This window comes from Cryptotermes secundus, unplaced genomic scaffold (assembly GCF_002891405.2).
Source record: "Cryptotermes secundus unplaced genomic scaffold, Csec_1.0 scaffold17, whole genome shotgun sequence".
Classification (NCBI taxonomy): Eukaryota; Metazoa; Arthropoda; class Insecta; order Blattodea; family Kalotermitidae; genus Cryptotermes; species Cryptotermes secundus.
The window spans coordinates 1,320,924-1,343,734 of NW_019729207.1; the positions used below are offsets into that span (position 1 = coordinate 1,320,924).

The 22,811-nt window shown below is 42.1% G+C and overlaps 1 protein-coding gene across 5 annotated transcripts; it reads left to right on the forward strand.

Moving 5' to 3' along the window:
* The first annotated feature begins 128 nt into the window (after positions 1 to 128).
* On the forward strand, positions 129 to 22,678 carry LOC111865344 (cytochrome P450 6k1). 5 transcript variants are annotated; one of them, XM_023853276.1, is made up of 6 exons: positions 129 to 186; positions 8,119 to 8,375; positions 14,003 to 14,700; positions 16,453 to 16,674; positions 17,890 to 18,141; positions 22,347 to 22,678. In XM_023853276.1, exons 2-6 carry the CDS (start codon positions 8,122 to 8,124, stop codon positions 22,514 to 22,516), a joined length of 1,596 nt encoding a protein of 531 aa, XP_023709044.1. In that variant the 5' UTR covers positions 129 to 186; positions 8,119 to 8,121; the 3' UTR covers positions 22,517 to 22,678. The 5 variants fall into 5 exon arrangements, with proteins under 5 accessions (XP_023709044.1, XP_023709041.1, XP_023709042.1 ...); XM_023853273.2 differs by having other exon boundaries at positions 144 to 230; XM_023853274.2 differs by lacking the exon at positions 129 to 186 and adding an exon at positions 196 to 274.
* Positions 22,679 to 22,811: the final 133 nt, after the last annotated feature.

The following is a 22,811-nucleotide window of genomic DNA, read 5'->3' on the forward strand; positions in this document are numbered from 1 at the left end:
TTATTATTATTATTATTATTATTATTATTATTGCGACATGGCAAATGCATGATGTGTTTACTCGATGAAATGTTGCGTGACAGCTTGGGGGGCGGGGGGGGATCTATGTGGCGGGGTGGAAGGGACATTCTGCCGGTCACCGACGGTAAGCGGAAGTTTCGCACTAACAAAGAAATCGTGTTCTTGGTAAGTACTTTTCCATCTTCACTTGCACATAGCGGAAGCTGGCAGTAAGTACTTTTCCATCTTCACTTGCACATAGCGGAAGCTGGGAGTAAGTACTGAAACTGTAGCCTGTGCTTACATCTTGAGTAGTTCCATCAATTTTGGTGGACCCTTTTATTTTCATATACTGTATATATATATATTTCTTTTAGATTGGAGTTAATTATTTTCGGACGAGGTAAATTGAATCGTGTTCTCATTGTTCGTGTTAATTAACAAATTCATTTCGAGAATCAATACACAGCAGTGGTATGAAAGCAGATGCGATATGCATATAAAACTAAATCCATTTTCACTTTTTTTTCTGAATTAGTTTTTTTATTTAACAACGCCAGCAGTAATTCAGACTACAACGTGTAGTGAATATTGGCAAATAATGAATTAGGGTCGTGCCATGGCTCAGGTTGTTAGTCGCTGTGTTCCCATTGTGGCGGCCTGGATTCGTGCCCGGGCCTGGTCATGTGGGATTTGTGGTGGACAAAGTGACACTGCGCTGGTTTTCTCCAAGTACTTCGGTTTCCCCTACCAATCTTCATTCCACCAATTGCTCCACAATCCAGGACCAGTAGTGGCCGCAGTTCCAAGTGGACTCAGTCTCACCCTGCTAGGGATAGTAAAACAAATACGTGTACTTAATTTGAAAGGATTCTGAAGGAAGCGCTCGTTATATAATCGTGGTGGTATGGCTCAGTTTTCCTGGAAGAACTGAGGAAAATCACAAGGAAGCACAGAAAGGATACTTGGTGAGACCTTAACATTTTGGGCAGACTTGCTCGTCTCCTGTTTAGTTTCCTCAATTTGCGCTGTCCCATTCAATAACATGTGTTCAACTCAGGCTGATAACAATTCTCGGAAATTGCAATTGCATTGCGTTTGCCAGTTTCCTTGTTGTGGCCTCGCCCTGAATGACGTTTGCGGCCCTCACATCGGTCAATGTTAATACGTGTACTTAATTTGAAAGGATTCTGAAGGAAGCGCTCGTTATATAATCGTGGTGGTATGGCTCAGTTTTCCTGGAAGAACTGAGGAAAATCACAAGGAAGCACAGAAAGGATACTTGGTGAGACCTTAACATTTTGGGCAGACTTGCTCGTCTCCTGTTTAGTTTCCTCAATTTGCGCTGTCCCATTCAATAACATGTGTTCAACTCAGGCTGATAACAATTCTCGGAAATTGCAATTGCATTGCGTTTGCCAGTTTCCTTGTTGTGGCCTCGCCCTGAATGACGTTTGCGGCCCTCACATCGGTCAATGTTAATACGTGTACTTAATTTGAAAGGATTCTGAAGGAAGCGCTCGTTATATAATCGTGGTGGTATGGCTCAGTTTTCCTGGAAGAACTGAGGAAAATCACAAGGAAGCACAGAAAGGATACTTGGTGAGACCTTAACATTTTGGGCAGACTTGCTCGTCTCCTGTTTAGTTTCCTCAATTTGCGCTGTCCCATTCAATAACATGTGTTCAACTCAGGCTGATAACAATTCTCGGAAATTGCAATTGCATTGCGTTTGCCAGTTTCCTTGTTGTGGCCTCGCCCTGAATGACGTTTGCGGCCCTCACATCGGTCAATGTTAAAGTCACGGTCTCCTTGAAAGTGTGACGTCATGTACTTCGGTAGACGGGTTCCCAGCGTTCAACAAGAAATTGCTCTCTTTATGTTCTGAGCAGAGAGTTCAGTTTGTTTCATAACCGCCTTATCAGACTATAAAGGGGCCCATACACGTACGAGTCTGGCTCGCGGGTCCGGCTCGGCGAGCTTGACTCGGGAGCCGGGCTCGGATTAATTACACCACAAACGCATGAGCTGACTTCCAACTTTGCGACCCACACACGGACGAGTTTCGGTCATTGGGGCCCGAGCCGAGTCAGACTCGCGAGCCAGACTCGTACGTGTATGGGCCCCTTAAGCCGCGACACTATTTTTTTAACAATCCGTTGCAAGGTTTCGAGTAATATCAGCACATGTTGTATTGTGTTCCTGGAGGTTACAGCGCTACCACGAGAGATTTCTCTGACATGTATCGTCCCTAGTAGCATGTATATCCGTTACTAACTAATGACTCTTAAACAACGCCCGTTGCTAGGCAACAGATTCCTATCATGCAACAGTGGATACGTCAAAAGGAACGGTGTTTTCTGTACGGTTCGTGCTTAGATGTTATAAGCAGGACAGTTAGTGGATCAAGGTTAGTTGAGATGAGTACACTGGTAAAAAAGGTAAAGCTATCCTTGTAACAGGCTTTGGAGTTGTGGGACATCGAGGCTGTCACATTTTCTAGAAGTCCGATTAATAAGATATTTGTGTGTCCTTCAGGGTACCTGGGAGCGATGTTGAAACGTCATTAGTCAGATGCGGCGACCAATTTAGGGTTAATTCACACATAGCGAGCTGTGCACCGACTGTGTCATTTTGAATGGAATTGCTAAACGGCAGTCTGCATTTGAAACGCACTGCATAGGTTTATGTAATTCAGACATGCTGGACTGGGCGACGACTGTGCCCCGACTGTGTCGTCTCCGACCGTTTCAAAAGCGATTCATCAAGGTCACGGCTCGACACAGCTGGCGCACAGCCCTGTATGTGTGAATAACGAAAGGGCGCCCACTGGTCGCCCGGCGCTATTCGGCAGATTTCGTTACAGCACATCTTTGTGCCGAAGCGGAGCGAAGCATTTGGTCAGTTCAGTGCGAGAGAGCTTCCTGGCTGTAATGTCCACCCATGTGACGTAAGGACGGCATGCTTGGCGTACGATTTTGGCTTTCATGTTCAGATTCGCCTTCTGTAACAGACCCTTCATCCCTCAAGTAATTATGTAAGACACATGCAGCCTTAATAATTGTGTCTGCATTTTCAGGTTTGACATGCATTCTTCCGAAAAATATTCTGAATTTCTGAGTCATAATGCCAAATGCATTTTCGACTACACGACGTGCTCTAGAGAGCCTGTAATTGTATATTTGTTTTCCTTCATCGTAACGTGCTGCGCTTCCTGGGTATGGCCGTAGTAAATTTCGTTTTAAAGGGAATGGTTCGTCTCCAACAATAACGAAAGGATAAGTTTCTGTGGAATTCGGTACAGGTCTTGGCTCTGGAATGTTCAAGCGGCTCTCTTCTAAACGTTTCCCAAAAACTGAATTTGAAAAAATTCCACCATCACTTGACTTGCCATACCCTCCAAAACTTGTAGTTCGCATCTACGAGTGCCAAAAGGACAACTGAAAAGGTTTTTTTATAGTTAAAGTAGAGGGATCGGCTATTTTTAGGAGCTTGTATTTCAAAGTGCTTCCCGTCAATTTCGCCTATGCAGTTGGGGAACTGCCGCATTGAATAAAAGTCATCCGCTATTTTTCGCCACATTTCTCCAGTTGGTTCTGGCATTTCTTTCTTGGCCATTGTTTCCCATATAGCTTTACAAGTTGGAAATATAATAGAATTTACAGTTGAAGGAGCCAGTCTATAGCTAAAACTCAGAGAAATTTGCGAGTCTCCTGAACCCAAGTATTTCATTGTTAAAGCTAACCTTTCTTCCAATGAAACAGATTGCCTCCATTTAGAATTCTGTTTTGTCAATTCTGGTCCCAGTATTTTTAACAGATTTTCAAATTTTCGTACGCTCATACGAAAATACGTGAAGAATTTATCCTGATCATCCTTAAGGCGAGAATATATCGTATGAAATTCTCCTTCTTCGTCTCTTGCTCTCCATAACTGATGAACCCAATATTTTCTTTTCTTTCTGTTCTTTTCTTCTTGCAACACAAGGTATGCTCCGCATGCAGCAATCACATCTTCTTCGTTCTGATCCATCTCTACGAATGCAAAATAAAAACCAGCTACAGCACAGTCGGCGACCAGTCCACTATGTGTGAATGGTAGCAGGAGAGCACAGTCTGCGCACGGCCGGTGCACGGTCGGTGCACAGCACGCTATGTGTGAATCCGGCCTTACGCGACCTGTAAATTACAGGGGTTTGCACTCCCTTCATGCAGCAGTTTGGGTCTGTGAAACCATAAAAATGGCAACGTTGTCTATGTGATTAATTCCGATTTTCAGTTATAGTGACGAATAATACATACATTTTAAACGATAAATTGACTTTTCACGTATATCGTAAATCGCCAATCAAATTCTGCTAATGGAATTTTCAATGCACCCTATAAAATTTCCCTGATTTTGTTTTAAATTCATTGCAGGAGAGTTTCACTAATTTGTAGGGTAATCTTGTTTTTCGACTTCTCTGACGGATATACAGTCTGGTTTACTCAGAGCCATAAATGGGCTTTTAAAAACCGGCCTCAACAGCTCATAATAAACTGCAAAGAACGCCGTTAGTAATTTTCTTTCCAGCCCCGCTGTGGCCCTGGGGTCGACTCAGCCTCTAACAGAAATGACCACCAGGAATCTTCCTGGGGGTCAAGGGCGGTCGACATGAAAGGCTGACAGTCTCACTCCCATCTGTGAGTCGATTGTCTAGAAAATGTGGGAGCCTCGACGTCTCACAACCCTATGAGTCTTCACGGCCTGTTACAGGGATAGATTTTCTTAACCTCACCACCATCTGTGAGTCGATTGTCTAGAAAATGTGGGAGCCTCGACGTCTCACAACCCTATGAGTCTTCACGGCCTGTTACAGGGATAGCTTTACTTAACCTCACCACCATCTGTGAGTCGATTGTCTAGAAAATGTGGGAGCCTCAATGTATCACAACTCTATGAGTCTTCACGGCCTGTTACAGGGATAGCTTTACTTAACCTCACCACCATCTGTGAGTCGATTGTCTAGAAAATGTGGGAGCCTCGACGTCTCACAACCCTATGGGCCTCCACGGCCTGATATAGGGATAGCTTTACTTAACCTCATTGCCAGATGTTAGCCGATTGTCTAGAAAATGTGGGTGTCTCGACGTTTCACAATCCTATGGGCCTCCAGAACCGATTACAAGGATAACTTTACTTTTTTTTTCTCTCTTTTACAACTTTAGAGTAGAAATTTTCCAATTCTGTTACGTATTCCAAATATGAAAACAGTGTTTGTTCTTAAAATTGTGATTATATCATATCAAGAGTTACTGCCAGAGGTCGGTACAGTCACAACTTCGAAACTAAAGAGTTCTGCTGACGAACACAGCGGTGCGTCCACTGATCAAAAGTGCGAGAATGAGTTCCATGTTCAAACTGTAAATGAGATGTTTGACTTCGGAGAGGAAATACGCAAGAGTCGTTGTTCGATTCCCTGCAGGTGAAAGAGATTTTCCTCTTCTCCACAACGTCCAGACCTGCTCTGGGGCCCATTGCTTGTTAATAAACCAAACTTGGTAGCTAACACTTCGTTCAGACAACATTATCATCATTTAATTTAAAACAAGATGGCTTTCCATTGCATCCACGCACATTGCTCCTTGTCCTGCAGTCTAGGGCCGTAGTCTGACTTGTAGTTGTTTCGTTACATATCAACATAGGTATAAACTGACTAAAGCCCAGTGGTTAATGCATGCACCACCGGCTTTAACATTACAGAACTGTGCATCTGCCCACACTGTGTATTTGTGTGTTCCGTATGGTTCTCACAATAAACAGCTATTGTTTCCCTAAACAGCATTAACCGGTTGGACTTTGTAGCGGAGACGTAATGTGTTTCCTGTGAGGTACGAACTGAACTTTGCATTCTGCCCACACAGTGTATTTATGTGTTCCGTATGGTTCTCACAATAAACAGCGATTGTTTCCCTAAACAGCATTAACCGGTTGGGCTTTGTAGGGGAGACGTAATGTGTTTCCTGTGAGGTACGAACTGAACTTTGCATTCTGCCCACACAGTGTATTTATGTGTTCCGTATGGTTCTCACAATAAACAGCGATTGTTTCCCTAAACAGCATTAACCGGTTGGGCTTTGTAGGGGAGACGTAATGTGTTTCCTGTGAGGTACGAACTGAATTTATATATATATATTAATTGCCGGTCACGGTACCCGAGCGGTCTAAGGCAGCCGTATCAAATATGCGGGCCCCATAGCCACAAAGTGCGGCCCCTCAACTTTTAGAGCTAATTGATATTAAAATCAATATTGAAATTTTAGTAGAAATATATTTTGTAAAGACAATTTTCCAACAGACCAGACGACAAGAAGTCTCACGCAGACATAAATTAGCAGGCTGCAGGAAATTCAATGTTTTGCTCTTTCTAACACAATTTCTTGTGTAATCTCTCTTTTTACATATTGAAAAGCTTTTTGATACTTGTCAAAAATGGCATTCTCTTGCTTTTTAAAACTGTAAGATATATGACTTTAGGTAAGTGTATTGAAATTATTCATAAATAATAAATAATAAATAGAATTAAATTTCCTTGTATCAAAATCGAATGTATATTTCTATTTTGAAGTGCGGCCCTGGACTATTATTTATAGGGCTGAGGTGGCCCTCTGTACAAGTTGAGTTTGACATGCCTGGTCTAAGGCATGCACTATTGTCGCTCGCTCGGAAGCCGGGATCGTGGGTTCGAATCCCACTCAGGGCATGGATATTTGTGTGCGTTTTTCTGTGTTTGTGTACAGGTAGAGGCCTTGCGACGAGCTGATCACCCGCCCAAGGAGTCCTGCTGTATGTCTAAGATCTAGTAAAACCGAAGTGAACGGAGAGTTTCATGGAGGTAGGCCTAGGCCCAAATGAGGGCTGTAGCGCCAATGAAAAAAAAATATATATATTAATTAGAAGAAATAAGTTTTAATGGACTTTCCCTGAGCACTGTTCAGACTATTCAGTATTGTTCACGTCGCGGATAACAACGAAACTCTAAAATGTCGGCGTAGTACGTCCTCCTCACCCCTGCTCCATTTCTAATGCCTCGAAGGAATAATAAAATGTTCTGAGAATTGGGGACTGCCTTGCCCATCAACTACCACTGCAACCTGATGTGTGTAACATTACAGCTGTGCTGTAGCTCAGCGGTTAGTTGCTGACTTCCATCCATCATGTGGGATTTGTGGTGGACAAAGTGGAGCTGGGGCAGGTTTTCTCCGAATACTTCGGTTTCCCCCGCCAATATTCGTACCACCAATTGTCCCACAATCACCATCATATATCATCCGGGGCTGATACAATAGGCCAGTAGTGGCCACAGTGCCAAGTGAACTCTGTCTTACCCCACTAAGTAACATTACGGCGAATAAAGTGTTAAATGCAAGGCTTGGTAAAATCATCATCATCATCAGTAATCTGTCAAGACGACAGGTCCACAGTCTCTTCCAAAACAATTCCTCCACTTAATGCGATATAAAGCTTTCTCCTTCAAATGACAGTATCCTCTTCTGTCCACAAGGTCATCCAGCATCTTCTTACGTCTTCTTCCTCGTCTTCTTGTCACTTCTATCCGCCCATCTATCTTTCCTTCGATAACTTCTTTTAGAAGGCAATTTCTGCGTAAAACATGACCAATCCAATTAGCCTTCCGTTTTCTTATTTCATGTAGGATATTCCTCTGCTCACTGACTCTAATTAACACTTCTTCATTTCTCACATAATCGGTCCAACTGATCTTCTCCATTCTTCTCCAACACCACATTTCGAAACTTTCCAGATGTTTCTGATCTACTGCCCTAAGTGTCCATGTTTCAGCCCCATACAGAGCTATGCTCCAAATGTAGCATTTCACTAGTTTCTTCCTCAAATTTAAGTCCAATTTGCTGGTAAAAAGATTCTTCTTCTTGCTAAATGCGGCTTTTGCCATGGCAATCCTGGATTTAATTTCACTAGTACACCTTCCATCATCTGTTAACAAGCTACCCAAATATTTAAAACATTTCACATTCTCCAGTTGTTTTTGTTCTATCTTTATTGTGACTGGGGTTGGTTTTGGTAAAATATGAAAAATAAATGATTTCCTGACTGTTACAGAAAATGGCGATGCTGGGTAACTCTCTGCTGGAGGGCACCGTTCTGTTCGTGTCCAGTTTCCTATTATTCGCCTGGTTGTATTTCTGGTACAAGTTTAGTTACTGGCAAAGGCGAGGTGTGCCACATTCAAAGCCAACCATGATATTTGGCAGCTACAAGGACTGCGTCTTGCAGAAGGAATGTGTTGGACAATTCATGCAGAGGATGTACAATGAAGGCGTTGGTAAACGTTTCTTCGGCTGCTACGTTTTCACCAGGTACTTTCTTCTTTCTTCCTATGACTATGATGACTATTAACAATACGAAATTCTCTCAGTAGGTACACTATATAGCAAGGAATGGTAGGATAATCAATGAATGATTATAATGGGAAAAAATTTCGAAGGAAGTAATCATGACCTACTCGATGTATTATCACAAAACAGTCAGTCAGGATTCGAGCCAAGCACCTCTCAAATAGTAGTACAGACTACAACATAAGCGCAACTTAAAACTGTTCCATTTGCACTGGCTAAAACCGGGAATTCTCGTAGCCCTTTAATGCCCAGTGGTTACCATAAGTACCATGTGCTGTAACATTCAGAGTCTCTTCATTTTCCCCACAGTGTATTTATGTGTTCCGTATGGTTCTCACAATAAACAGCGGCTGTTTCCCTAAACAGCATTAACCGGTTGGGCTTTGTAGCGGATACGTAATGTGTTTCCTGTGAGGTACGGACTGAACTCTGCATTCTGCCCACACAGTGTATTTATGTGTTCCGTATGGTTCTCACAGTAAACAGCGACTGTTTTCATAAACAGCATTAACCGGTTGGGCTTTGTAGCGGAGACGTAATGCGTTTCCTGTGAGGTACGGACTGAACTCTGCATTCTGCCCACACAGTGTATTTATGTGTTCCGTATGGTTCTCACAGTAAACAGCAATAACCGTTTGGACTTTATAGCGGAGATAGTACGTTTTTCCTCAGAGGTATGGACTGAATTTTCAGATGTAATTCAGATGAATCTGAGGGCCTAACGTTAGTGTTCTAAACGCTGAGCTGCTGGCTAGAAGTGTCTGCATCTTCTCCCTCAGTCATGCTACAAGCCCTGCTCATATCACCCTCTGTAATGTGATCATTCTAATTATACTTAATGAAGTGTAAAAGTTATGAAGCTCCTCATTATGCAGGTTTCTCCAACTTCCTATTACTTCATCTCTTTTCATTCTAAATATTCTCCTCAACACCCTGCTCTGAAACACCCTCAGTCTATGTTTCTCCCTTATGGTCAGAGACCAAGTTTCACACCGATACGGAACCACAGACGAAATTATGGATTTGAATATTTTACGTAGGTCGTACCGAAAGTCATGAGCAACTTTTTTTTGCATGCAACCTGGGAACAGCAGACGAAAGAGGGTATGGTGATAGGTGGAACCAGCTGTTGTGTTAACCTTGAGAGTCTTTTGACATCAATATCTTGCATCACGTGACCAGTATCACTCCTGACAAAATGGCCGACAACGATATGTCTTTTCGCCAGCGTGCTGTCATCGAATTTCTTCTGAAAGACGAGCTGCAGAAATTCACCAGAGACCTCAGCGTGCTTATGGAATTGTGTGCATAGGTGCGAGCAGTGTTCGAAGATGGGTGAAACATTTTAAAGATGGGAACACCAGCATCGAAGATGAGCCTCGGAGCGGTCATCCTCGAACAGCCTCAACTGAACGCAACAAGGAAAGAGTGGATGAGATCATTCAAGATGACAGGCGTGCGACTGTGGACACAATAGCCCGAAAACTTGGAATAGGGCACAGTGCAGTACAGGAGATGATTGAGAGCTTGGGCTATAGGAAAGTTTGTGCTCGTTGGGTCCCGCGGTATTGACCGAAGACCATAAAGGTCAGCGAAAAGCCATCTCCTCAGAACTGCTGCAGAGATATCGACACGAAGGCGATGATTGTATTGTGACAGGTGACGAAAGCTGGTTTCACCATTTCGAGCCTGAAACGGAACGGCAGATTATGGAATGGCACCACTTGCATTCTCCATCAAAAAAGAAGGCAAAGACAGTGCCATCAGCTGCGAAGGTGATGGGCACAGTCATCTGGGATGCAGGAGGGTTTATTCTGGGTGAATTCCTGGAACCTGGGCAAACCAACAATGCTGCTCGTTATGTCCAGACGCTGCACAAGCTCCATCGTGCATTGCGCGATAAACGTCCGGGACGAAACATCATCATCCTGCATGACAACGCTCGCCCCCACGCCGCTCGCCTCACATTGGAAGCAATTGCAAAGATGGGGTGGGAAGTTCTTCCACACCCCTCCTATAGCCCTGATCTGGCACCCTCCGACTACCATCTTTTTGGATTTGTGAAGGATCAGCTGCGTGGGCAACGTTTTGAGACAAGGGAGGCAATTCAGAAAGCAGTGTGTTAGTGTTTTCGGATGGCTGGAACGGAATTCTACAGAAGGGGAATTTTCAAACTCCGAGAACCCTGGGAGAATTGTGTAAAAAGGGGTGGTGATTATGTGGAAAAATAAAGAAAGGTCTGTAGATTGAGGTGATGTATTTGGTTTGTCAATAATGAAGCATGTTACTTTACAAAAAATTGTTGCTCTTGACTTTCAGTACTACCCTCGTAATTTTTAGTTTTCAGACAGCAGAAAAAAGGCAAAAGATTCTGGGCCGGATTGTAACACTCATTAGTCAAGATTAATCTGTTCTTAATATCCTCAGGAATAATATTGTCACGTGTAGTGTGGTACGCGTGACTATTTTTTTTATTGCTAGTGGGGTGGGACTAAGTCCCTTGTACTGCGGCAACGTCTGGCCTATTGTACCAGCCCCAGATGATAGGTGGGGGTGATTGTGGAGCAATTGGTGGAATGAAGATTGGCGGAGGAAACCGAAGTACTCGGAGAAAACCTGCCCCAGCGCCACTTTGTCCACCACAAATCCCACTTGACCAGACCCAGGATCGAACCCTGGCCGCCGCGGTGGGAAGCCAGCGACTAACCGCTTGAGTTATGGCGCGGCCGTACGCGTGACTATGTTAACAGGTTCTAGTTCTGATGATTGGATTTATTGTCACTACAGTTACAAGTTATCTTAATCACACTTAATATAGCACTATCTCTGATTTACACACTTTACAGTTTACTGTTTCACGCACGCTAGGATTCTCAGTTTCCACTAGTCGTCTCCTAGCAACGAAGCTCAACACAGGCACTATCACTTCAAATCACTATGAAGTCTTCTTGTCCTCAATCACTTTGTATTTCTCTGTCCTGATCGGTGCTCAACTTGACTTCACGATTCACTAAGGACATGCTCCATTCTCGTCCTTAGAATCTCAAGTACTCCTAGCTTCTGAATTCACTTCTCCTATAGGTGCCCTGCACAGTCTGCATTGTTGATGATGTCACCGCCTTGCATAGTACGGTCTGGAAATGTGTTTACCGAGCCATTGCCTGGAAACGGATTGCATAAACCCGTTGTTATATTGTTGCGTGCGTGTATTATGTAGCAACGGCTGTTTCTGTGGCTCAGCAGTTCTTGTATGGAGTAAATATGCCACAGAATTTTGATTTGTTACTGTCATTCCCAAATACCTGAACTCTGCAACATTTTCAGAAGGTCTGTTGACTACATATATGTTATGATTTTGCCCCACAAATTGAATATTAAGTACATACATTATTTTAAAAAATGTTGTCTTCACTGAGATTTATTGATTCATTTACAGTTTCATTCCGTTCTTTAAACTGAATTTATGTTGAAAATTTAAGAAGGAAAAAGGAACTTTACACTTCCTTGAACGAATTTTGCACTGCTTTCCACCAAAGCCTATGATTACAGCATAATTCAATGTTTAAAAATCGATATGATCACAATAACAACACAACACAGATTTGTTCTGAGTATTATAGACACAAATCAGTTACCAACTACAGAAAAGTGCATGCATTACTTGTACAGTCTATCCTCGATTTAATGGGCTGATTCGGGGAAGATGGTTCCAGATATCGCGTAATGTCCCTCATGGGCGCAACTTCTGGCCATTTACTCCTAGCTGCATCTGGCTAACCATGGCTACCGGTCACTATCACAGGCTAGCACTCACTCCCGACTCAGAACTCAGTAGTCAAAATGAAAGTTGTAAGATTTGAGGTTTTCACGGCGGTGACTATGAAGAAAGCAGTCTTCTGGGATTTGGCACCGTGTATATGTGGTGTTAACCGACCTTTCGGAGGAACGTATCGCCTCAGTCTTCAGGGTAGAAGGAAAAACATAAGAAATCCGCAAGCGAAGAGATTCTCTGCGACTACTGTGGCCATCTGAAATTGAGAATAATTGTTGTAAGGTGCTTGTATTACTCACAGATGGAGCTTCCTATATGTTGAAAGCAGCAATAGCCTTACAAGTATTTTATCCAAATCTTATACACGTAACCTGTTTAGCGCACGGATTACGCCGTATTGAAGAAAAAATACGCGCATAGTATCTAACTGTTAACGATTTAATTGCAAGTGGGAAAAGTGTCTCTGAAAGCACCAGCTAGTGTCCAGTTCTAGAAAGATTGCTTACCTCAGGTTCCTGTGCCACCTGAAGCTGTCCAAAGTAGGTGGGGAACATGGCTATCCGCAGTTTCATTTTATCAGGAGAATTTCAATCAAGTAAAAGAAGTGGTTACAAAACTTGAAGATGAGTATGCATGTGTCCGTGAAGCAGAAATGGTGTTTGGAAGTGATACTGTTTATCAAGATGTGAATTTTATCCATGCACATTTTTCTACAGTTGCAAAAGCCATTGAGAGCTTAGAATCTTGTGGTGCACTCCTTCACGACTCACTTGAACTCGTTCACTGAATTCTGCTCCAGGCGAAATTGGAGAGAAGATTAAATGCAAGTTATAAATGGTGTTGAATTCGAACCCAGGACTAAAAAAGATTCAGTCAGGTAGTACTTGAGTGGAATTAGGGTATCTTTGCCAGATGAATGTGCCGAACCTTCGGCGCCAGTGTATAAATACTGTCCAATCAGTCAGTTGATGTAGAAAGAGCGTTCTCAGCCTATAAACTCATTTTGACGGACAATAGACGTAGTTTGTCTCCAGAAAACATTTAAAGACTTCTAGTTGCCTATTGTGATGCTACTTTCTACAGTGAATGATACATGTAAATAGGTGAGTCTGAATAAAGTGACCTGTTTCGTAAGTGCATATTTTCCCGCTTTTTAGCGCATAAAGATCCGGGCCCTAGTCATAACCTTGACCACCGCCAAGTTTAAGCCTCGTATATTTTCTATGTACGACCTCACCATGTCCTATACCGTGAACATGTTCAGTCTCATGATTTGTTATGGCTTATGCTTGTTGCTTGAACAGTTCTGTTAATTGTATACATACGGAAGGTTGAAAGCTCTGTGGAAATCATGGACCAATTTACACCTTGGGACATTTCCAATGGTGTGTAGAACCTTGTTTTACAGGCACTGCAATATTAATTCCCATGCGGGACAAGCGTAAGTCTTCACTAACTAACACACTACTAGATTTGGTCCTCGGTATATGACCTTGGCATGGATCCAACAGAGAACATGCTTCCAACAGTTCCTCTGTCACTGCATGTGTATCTGTTGGGTGGTCACATGATTTGATTACTGTGGAAACTTATTTACAGAGACATTGCCTAGCAACGGACATCTTCCGTGGTACTGAGATTGTGGCTTTAAGCAGATGTGTCACAATATATTAAAGTGTATGAATATTTTTTCTGAACACAGGCTAGTCAATACTGCTCAGGGCATTCTTGAAATTTGCATAGTTCTGGCATTTCTCGCCAATTTTTCTCTCATTTTTGCACCTACTGAACCAGATTCATGTTCTGTTGCTTTCAGGCCTGCCTTGGTGTTACGTGACCCAGAATTGATGAAGGAAATTCTAGTGAAAGAATTCAATACGTTTTTCAATCGCAATGCTCAGTCGAATCATCAGAAAGACCCTCTGTCGCAAAACCTGTTCCTAATAAAGGGAGAACTATGGAGGCATTTGCGACTGAAGATGTCGCCAATCTTCACATCATTCCGTCTGAAGCAAATGTTTCCGCTTATAAACACCTGTGGGAAGCAACTGTGCCAGTACGTAGAGAGGTCGGACAAACAAATTGAAATGAAGGAAGTTGCCGGCAAATATGCAACTGACGTCATAACAACTTGTGCATTTGGTATAGAGAGCAACAGCCTTTTGAATCCCAATGCCGAGTTCCGTGAATTTGGAAGGAAGATTTTTGATTTTTCTGTTTATAGGAGTTTTGAGTTTATGTCAGCCTTTATGCTCCCACTTGTCGCTAAGCTTATGGGCATCACTTTCTTCTCAAGAGAAACAACGAAATTCATGAGGAAAACATTTTGGGAGACCATACAAGAGAGGGAAGAGAAGAAAATTGAAAGGCATGACTTCCTGGAGCTGTTAATTAAGCTGAAGAATGGTAAAGACATTACCAATGAAAAGTCTATGAAAAATGGGCTCAGCACTGAAACTTTGAATGGGACGACTGACGTCAGTAATGGAATTATGAAGGACAGTAAACCTATCCGTAAGTGCAGTAGCTATACTACCAACATAACCTGATTGTGGAGTTCAACAAATAAACTTCTGTATGCAGGACTTGAGGTTCTAATACTGGTGGCTATGAAGAGTTCTGTATTCTGGGATATAATGCCGTGTAGTCCGTAGTCCGAAATGGAGGAACATGTTACTTCCATCTTACGATGAAGATGGAGGTAACATGTTCCTCTGAAATGTCCACTGACTATCAACTGTCTACACTGCATTGTAATTCTGAAGATAAAATTCTTCCAGCTTCTCTGTCAGTGCAGGCTCAATACAGCAGATCTTCAGTAGCTCCTGCTACAATGGCAGTCTAATCACTTGAGCTGTTGTAAGCATGACTGCCGCCAAGTTTAAGCCTCTTGTATTTCCTGCATCTGGGCTCGCCTTGTCCGATATTTTGATCATTTGCATTTTTGTCGTTTTATATGACTTTTGCTTGTTGCCTGCATAATTTTGTTATAGAATCATGTATGTGTGGAAGCTTAAAAGCTGTGTGCAAATCGTGAATCGGCGTATGCCTTGGAAAATTTCCAGTGGTGCATAGAACCTTCTTCTGTTAGTACAGGAGCCAGTCGTAGAAGAAGCGGTATCATATATATGGAAGGTAGATCTGAATGGACTTGTAGAGAAACCAATGGGAAGGCAGCTCTTTTGTCATTGGGGAGAAGTGTAGGAAGGGGAAGGTGAGAGTGAGGCTGAGTATGAAGGTGGCATGCACCATGGAAACATTGGCACCCAGCCACACCGTGTCACCACGACCAATGCAAGACTAAATGTCTCCACCTCACTCCTCTACAAACAGCTCAGTTTTCTGATGACTTCATCACACTATAACATAACCCGCCATTGTTATTGTAATTTTCAGAGCAGGAGTCAGAGGAACAAAGTGAAATATGGCGTCATCCTCTCACAACAATTGGGATGTCACTGCTAGCTTGGGACTGCAGAATTAGACAACAGTGTAGTTCACAATTATATTTACCTTGTTGAATGACATGTTTGCATGTCTGTCAATTATTGAACACAATATGAATTAAACAGCATTGGAAATTAATTTCCATTTAACAAAATACACACAAAATACAAAACAATGAAGTTGCAAAATGTTCCGCCTCACCCGGCTGTGCCACTGAGAGTCATACCCCAAAGGACCATAATCCTAATATTCACTGTGTGAAACCTGTAAATATAATCAAATCAAACTTATTTTCTGTTATTATGACAAATCCAAAAATAACATTTCATCCCTAGACCCATAAGCTTGTGTTCCCAGCTTATGAGCATGTAAAACAAGAATTTTAATGAGGAGGACCCATTTTTGGTTGTAACTTCATGTATGGAGACGGCTTGATGTCTCAACAGAACAGCTAGTCGCCAGCTTCTTCTAGTTTCCTATTCTTCGACCCTGAATATAGGGACAGACTTTATATGAATTACACGATGTTACAGCTCAGAAGAGCTCTGTGAGAACCTCAAATTCAAGAATTTTAATAATCTTCCTCCATAGACTGTTTTACTTGTTTTTTAATCACTGTAGGTGCTTACACTCTGTCATTTTTGAAAATGGAGAGTGGTAAATAATCCAGTTTCTTACATTAAAAGCGGCAAAACGTGTTTTTGAATGAATTTAGTGTCTAGGGGGCGTGGTCTTGTGCTGATATCATGTTACTTACAGGTACGTACTGGGCATGCTAAAGTTGTAATGTTTACATCAGTTTTAACTTGATTTTTGCAGAGCTCGAAGGAGATATTCTTGTTGCCCAGGCTGCAATATTCTTCACTGCAGGGTTTGAAAGTAATGCTTCAACCACATCCTTCACCCTGTATGAGCTGGCAATGCAGCCTCATTTACAAACCAGACTGCGAGAAGAGATTCTGCATACGCTTGACAAGAATGAGGGGCAGTTTACATATGAAGCTATCAGAGACATGGAGTACCTCCACATGGTGATATCAGGTAAAGCTGTCTAGACCACCAAACAGTTATGTGCTCAGTATCATGTTGCAGATTACAGTGTGTCTGTCAGATCATATTGATCTTCCTTCAGTGTTGCGCTGTGTGAGGTGAATGTACTGCCCACTTGCCAGTTGCTTTCTGCAGGTCCTCTGCTTGGCTTACTCTTTGACCCTTAAGATGGGGTGGTACTCTCCTCCGAAACATCATTGGACCCCTACCAGTCTACAAGGTGTTGAATCCCAGAAGACAGGACTCATCATACATGGATTGTCTTACACTCCATCTCTCTCAATGTTCCCATATTCTCCTGGCTTTTTGTGCATCATCTTTCCTGATCTGTAGATCCAATCTGGACTCCAGTCGTTTTCCTTATACTTTTATGTTCAAAACCTTCTCTTGGATTCTAACTCCATTCTTAAAATGTGGTCAAACTATCCTGTTTTGTTATTTATAGTGAGACTTCAGGTTCTCATAAAGAGAAGGTAAAAGGTAAAGTTATCCCTATAACAGGCCGTGGAGTCCCGTAGGGTTGTGAGGCATTGAAGCTCCCACATTTTATAGATAATCTGGTCACAGATGGCAGTGAGGTTGTCGGCCTTACATGGCAGCTACTTTTTACCCCCCAGGAAGATTCCTGGTCCTCATTTCTGTTAGAGGCTGAGTCGACCCCAGCACCATAGTGCAGCTAGTAGGATTAGGTCGATTGAAAAGTCCAGTGATCTCATTGGAACTCAAATCCGCTTCCTTGTGGCTTGTAGCATAGTCACTCAACCAAATATGCTACTGTTGAGGTTCTCATAGTGGTGACAGTGAAGAGCTCTGGCTCATGGGTTTCAATACTTTGTACCATAATAGAAATTTACTGACGTTCCTTTGAAATGCCATTGCATACTAGAAGACAGTATTCTTTTGTATCCTTTCCTTTTTCGAAAAAATAAAAGGAGGCTTGTGATATCACATTACTGTCTGTGTATCTCCCCCAATTTTTTTGTTTCCTACACAGCCCATGTCATATCAAAAGGAAGCAGGCAATTACTTCTTCCCAAAACTTGTTGTTCAGTATTATTTATGTGAACTCTAGGCTTAAACTGTTTTGTGGAAACCATTTTGAAAATTTTGCGTAAAAACTGAATGTTGTACATTATATGCAATACTTGGATTCACAACCAAGTCTAGGGAATAGAAATATCACTAATTTGAATTCATTTTCAACAGAGACACTGCGGAAGTTCCCTCCACTGCCAATATTAGACAGAGTTGCAGAGAGAGATTATGTCATTCCCGGCACCGACATAACCATTGAAAAGGGCACCACAGTGTATGTCCCACTCCTGGGCATACACATGGATCCGGAAGTGTTCCCAGATCCCGAGCATTATGACCCTGAGAGGTTCAATGAGAAGAATAGGAAAGCACGCCACCCTTTCATGTATTTGCCTTTTGGAGAGGGTCCTAAATACTGTATAGGTAAGTGAAATGATCTTTGGTACTGATGTTCGTTATATATCAAATTTCAATCCTTAAGCACTCACTCACGGAGCTGAGCCCTTCTTGAGAAGCCGCCAATTGTGCAGCTACTCAAGAACTTCCCAGCATTTTATGGAACCCGAAGGTTCATTACTGTGTTCACAAGGGCCCTCGACTTTCCCCTGTCCAGAGCCAGATCAATCCAATCCATACCATCCCATTTAGTGGGGCGTGGAGTCCAACTGGGTCTACTTGGCACGGTGGCCACTGATTTGCCTATTGTAGCCTGTCCCAGGTGATTATGATGATGGAGATTTTGGTGGAATGAAGATTGGCAGGAGAAACCGAAGTACTCGGAGAGAACCCGCCCCAGCGCCACTTTGTTCACCACAAATCCCACTTGACCAGACCCGGGATCGAACCCGGGCCGCCACAGTGGGAAGCCAGCAACTAACCACGTGAGCTATGGCGCGGCCTTTTAATACCATCCCATCCAATCTAAGATCCATTTTAATATTATCCACCCACCTACATCTTGGTTTTCCGAGTTCTTAATCCCTAATCACTTCTCTTAATCAAAAAGCACAATAAATCATTCACTTGCAAAATTACTGTTAGTGCCCCTGGTTCCTGCATTTTGTCCATCATCTGATATTCCTAAGAGGACAACACACTATTTTGGAAAATGGATCTTCCTGTTGTCAGGGAAAATATGTTGAAGCACATACTGTCTAGTGACTAAGCTAGCTCTTCCTAATAGAACCAGTGGGATAGGTGCCTTCTCAATTTTATACCTGAGGCAGAGAAAGGTCCAGTTTCTGAAATACTTTACTCTAATCACAATATTAGTCAGTGTACAAAAAGCAGAAAACCAGTAACACAAAATGCAGTATACTATTATCAGAAAGCTTTAAAATTTTCTGAAGAGAATTATCATCATTTACTGTTGAATACAATGCAAAATACCTTCTAATGGAGCTAAGGACATGATTTTCATGTACATAATTGGGATCTAAATCCCATGGATTTCTGTGTTGCATAAAACAAGGGAGAGTCAGTAAACAGATCACAGATCTAAGTAAAACATCTGTAATGGATGTAATGGGTTTTCTATGGGTGTCACTAAGTAGCAACACAGTCCATCTTCATGACATTCTACGTAGCAGATGTGTCTACACATGTTCAGAGGCTGGTTTCAGTAGTCAAAATGGCGACCGTGATTGAGGGTGTACTACCGAAGAGTAGCATTCTGTTGTGCGTTTTTTTGTGGGTAAAAAGACACCATGCAAAGGATACTTGAAATACTTACAGTGGAAAGTGTTTGTTGCGTAAAGCTGTTCACAACTGGAATGAGAAACATGGCGAAGATTTCACTGATGATGGAGAGGTTGAAATAGAGGTGTGGAAGTGGCTGAGACAACAGTCAGAAGACTTCTGTGCTGTAGGTTTTGACACACTGGTAAAGAGATGGGACAAGTTTATCAGTGTTGGTGGTCGATATGTTGAGAAATAAATGTTTCTTCCAGGTTTGGATATCACATGTCTTATGTTTTATATCCGTTTGTGACCTAATTACTGACTCTCCCTCTTATTTATGTGTTTTGCTGCATACTCTCAATATTGAAAGAGCTTCGGTGTTGTAAATAAAATAATATATATGCAGCACTGTTGAAACAGTACATGTTTCATAGCTAATGAAAAGCATTACATAATAGCAATGTTGACAGCAACAAGAATGAAGAGAACTCACTCAGTTTCCATATATATGTACTTAAGAACTGGGATCTGTACTTTAAAAAACCAAGTGAAGAAACGCTATGTTATAGGAATCTTAATTTCAGACTTATTTTATCAGTCCAGTCACTTGTGCCTTTCAGCATTCCAAACATCAGAGGTTGTTTATATCTGAAATAACATGCCAGACACTTGGAACACTAAATACTCATTTATATTGTGGTGTGCCATCTAAATGCCAGACTATATGGCGTCCATTGCTGCGCAACAGCTGCAATGCAGCTGCCTAGACAACAGAGACATGTTGCCCCAGAAATTAAACCCTAACAGTGGGGTTCCTGCTGGTACAAAGGTGCTAGCAATTGTTGTAGCAGAAACTATGAGACTCTAGGGTGCAACAGAGTGTATTCTATCCTGTCTGAGTTTAGGATATAAGAGACCAGACAGAACACAGAACATAGCAGTTCCAATCTGATGGCAGATAAGAGAAGACTCAAGGCACAGAACAGAGGTCAGAGAAGAACCAAGAAAAAAGTCAACTCCACCGACAATAGCGGTGCAAGAGTAAACGCAGAGAAATGACAGACTAATCAGGTCGCTTCATCTGGAAGGTGCTATTTGAGAGCGATTGTAATTATGAGTGTGAACGAGTAATTGTCCAATGAACATTGTTTAACCTGGAACCCATAATCTCTTGTTGTGCTACCTGGGTATGTGACAATATATTACTGTTCTTTGTTTGCATAACTTCATTCCGCCTTGAAGTCATAAAATCATCTAGACAATATTTAATCAGCAACAGCATAGTTGGTTGAAGTACTGTGCTACAAGCCGGAAGGTCACTGGTTCGATTCATTGGATTTTTCAGTTGACCTAATCCTTCCAGCTGCGCTATGGCCCTGGGGTCGACTCAGCCTCCAACAGAAATGAGTACCAGGAATCTTCCTGGGGTGTAAAGGGTGTGTAAGGCTGACAACCTCACCGCCATCTATGAGGCGATTCTCTAGAAAATGTGGGAGCCTCAACGTCTCACAACCCTATGGGCCACCATGGCCTGTTACAGGGATAGCTTACTTAAGCTCAACATCATGTGTGAGCCAGTTGTCTTTAAAATGTAGGGACCTCAATGTCTCAAACCCTGTAGGTCTCTGAGGCCTGTTAGAGGGATAGCTTTGCTTTTCTTTATGTGTAACCTCTACGTATTCTTATGCAAAAGATTCAGTTGTACTGTATGTACTCATATGTACTTGTATTTTTGTGTTTTTATGGTTTATTCCACATTCTATTGTCATTCTGAACCAACTTTGGATTCATGGAATGTAACGTAATTATGTATGCATGTATGTACACTGTTTCTCCATCACAAAGGCCAGTCTGTTAGTGTTTCTTTGGGAAATAACAGCTGTTTATTATGAGAATTGTACAGGAAAAAAAATCAGACTTTTATGTATGGTTACCACTGTGCTTTAAAGGGTTAAAGTTTCAAAGAGATTTTAGTTTATTGTTATGTCAGTAAGACTCCTATTAACATTTAAGAAGTAATATGTATCTGTCCCTTTCCTGTTGCTCCCACTTGGAGCATAGGGCATCCGTGAAATGCTTTGTTTCACTTCAGTTTCTTAATCCTAAAGAAGCAGTATTGTTTGTAGCTAGTTGTGTTTGAGGTTATAAAACCAATTGAATCTGTCAGATGTATATTATTTCTGGTGTCTCATATTTTTGTGGACACATGTGCATTTAACTTTAAATATTATAAAATGTTGAATTCTCCGTTGTGATCTCGGCTGTGATGCCATGATGTAGCCTGGTAGGTGGTTACCAGCGTTTTCAAGGAGCATACTGCCTTAACTGAAGATGTAACATACTGACTTGACTAAAGATGGAACATACTGGCTCTAATGAAGATGGGACATGCTGACTCCCCTGAAGCTGGAACATACTGGCTCTAATGAAGATGGGACATGCTGACTCCCCTGAAGCTGGAACATACTGACTTGACTGAAGATGTAACATACTGACTTGACTGAGGATGTAACATGCTGACTCCCCTGAAGATGGAACATACTGACTCCCTGAAGATGGAACATGCTGACTTGACTGAAGATGTAACATACTGACTTGACTGAAGATGGAACATACTGTCTTGACTGAAGATGTAACATACTGACTCCCCTGAAGATGGAATATACTGTCTTGACTGAAGATGTAACATACTGGCTCTAATGAAGATAGGGCATACTGACTCCACTGAAGACAGAATGTATTGCCTCAACTGAAGGTGGACACTGACTTCATATGTGTTGGGACATACTGACTTCACTAAAGATGAGTTCTACTAACCTCTTCTGGAGATGGAAGCAGAATGTTCCTCCAAAATATTGTTGTCCACCTACTGGACTGTGTGATGTCATAACTCAGAATCTTCATCACCATGTAAACCTTGCATCTAATATACACTGCATTTATTTCAGGTAAGGGGTTTGGTCTCATTGCTTCAAAGGTGGCCGTGGCCAATGTGCTGGCGAACTTCATAGTGTCACCGTGTGCTGATACTCCAAGCAGCATTCAGTTAAATCCGAAGGCTATGATATTGGCTGCCAGAGGAGGAATTCGTCTGAAATTCACCAAACTAAATCGCTAGCCATTTCTGTTTGCCGTTCAGATCCTTGAAATGCAGGCCTTTGGAGCAATGGTTACATAATTTCTTTGTTTCACTTATAACTGTCCTGCACATTGTTATTACTAGTACTGAGACCTGTTTATAATGTAGTACACATAATAACAGACATGTGTCAGAAGTGGATTTAGTGATTAATAGGGCAAAGTTGCACTAGAAAAACCACTTTAACACTTTGCGGACAAGCGATTTAAATATTTAAATCACCCTGGAGACCAGCATTTTTAAACCTACTACCCTAACTTGTGCACTGTTCACT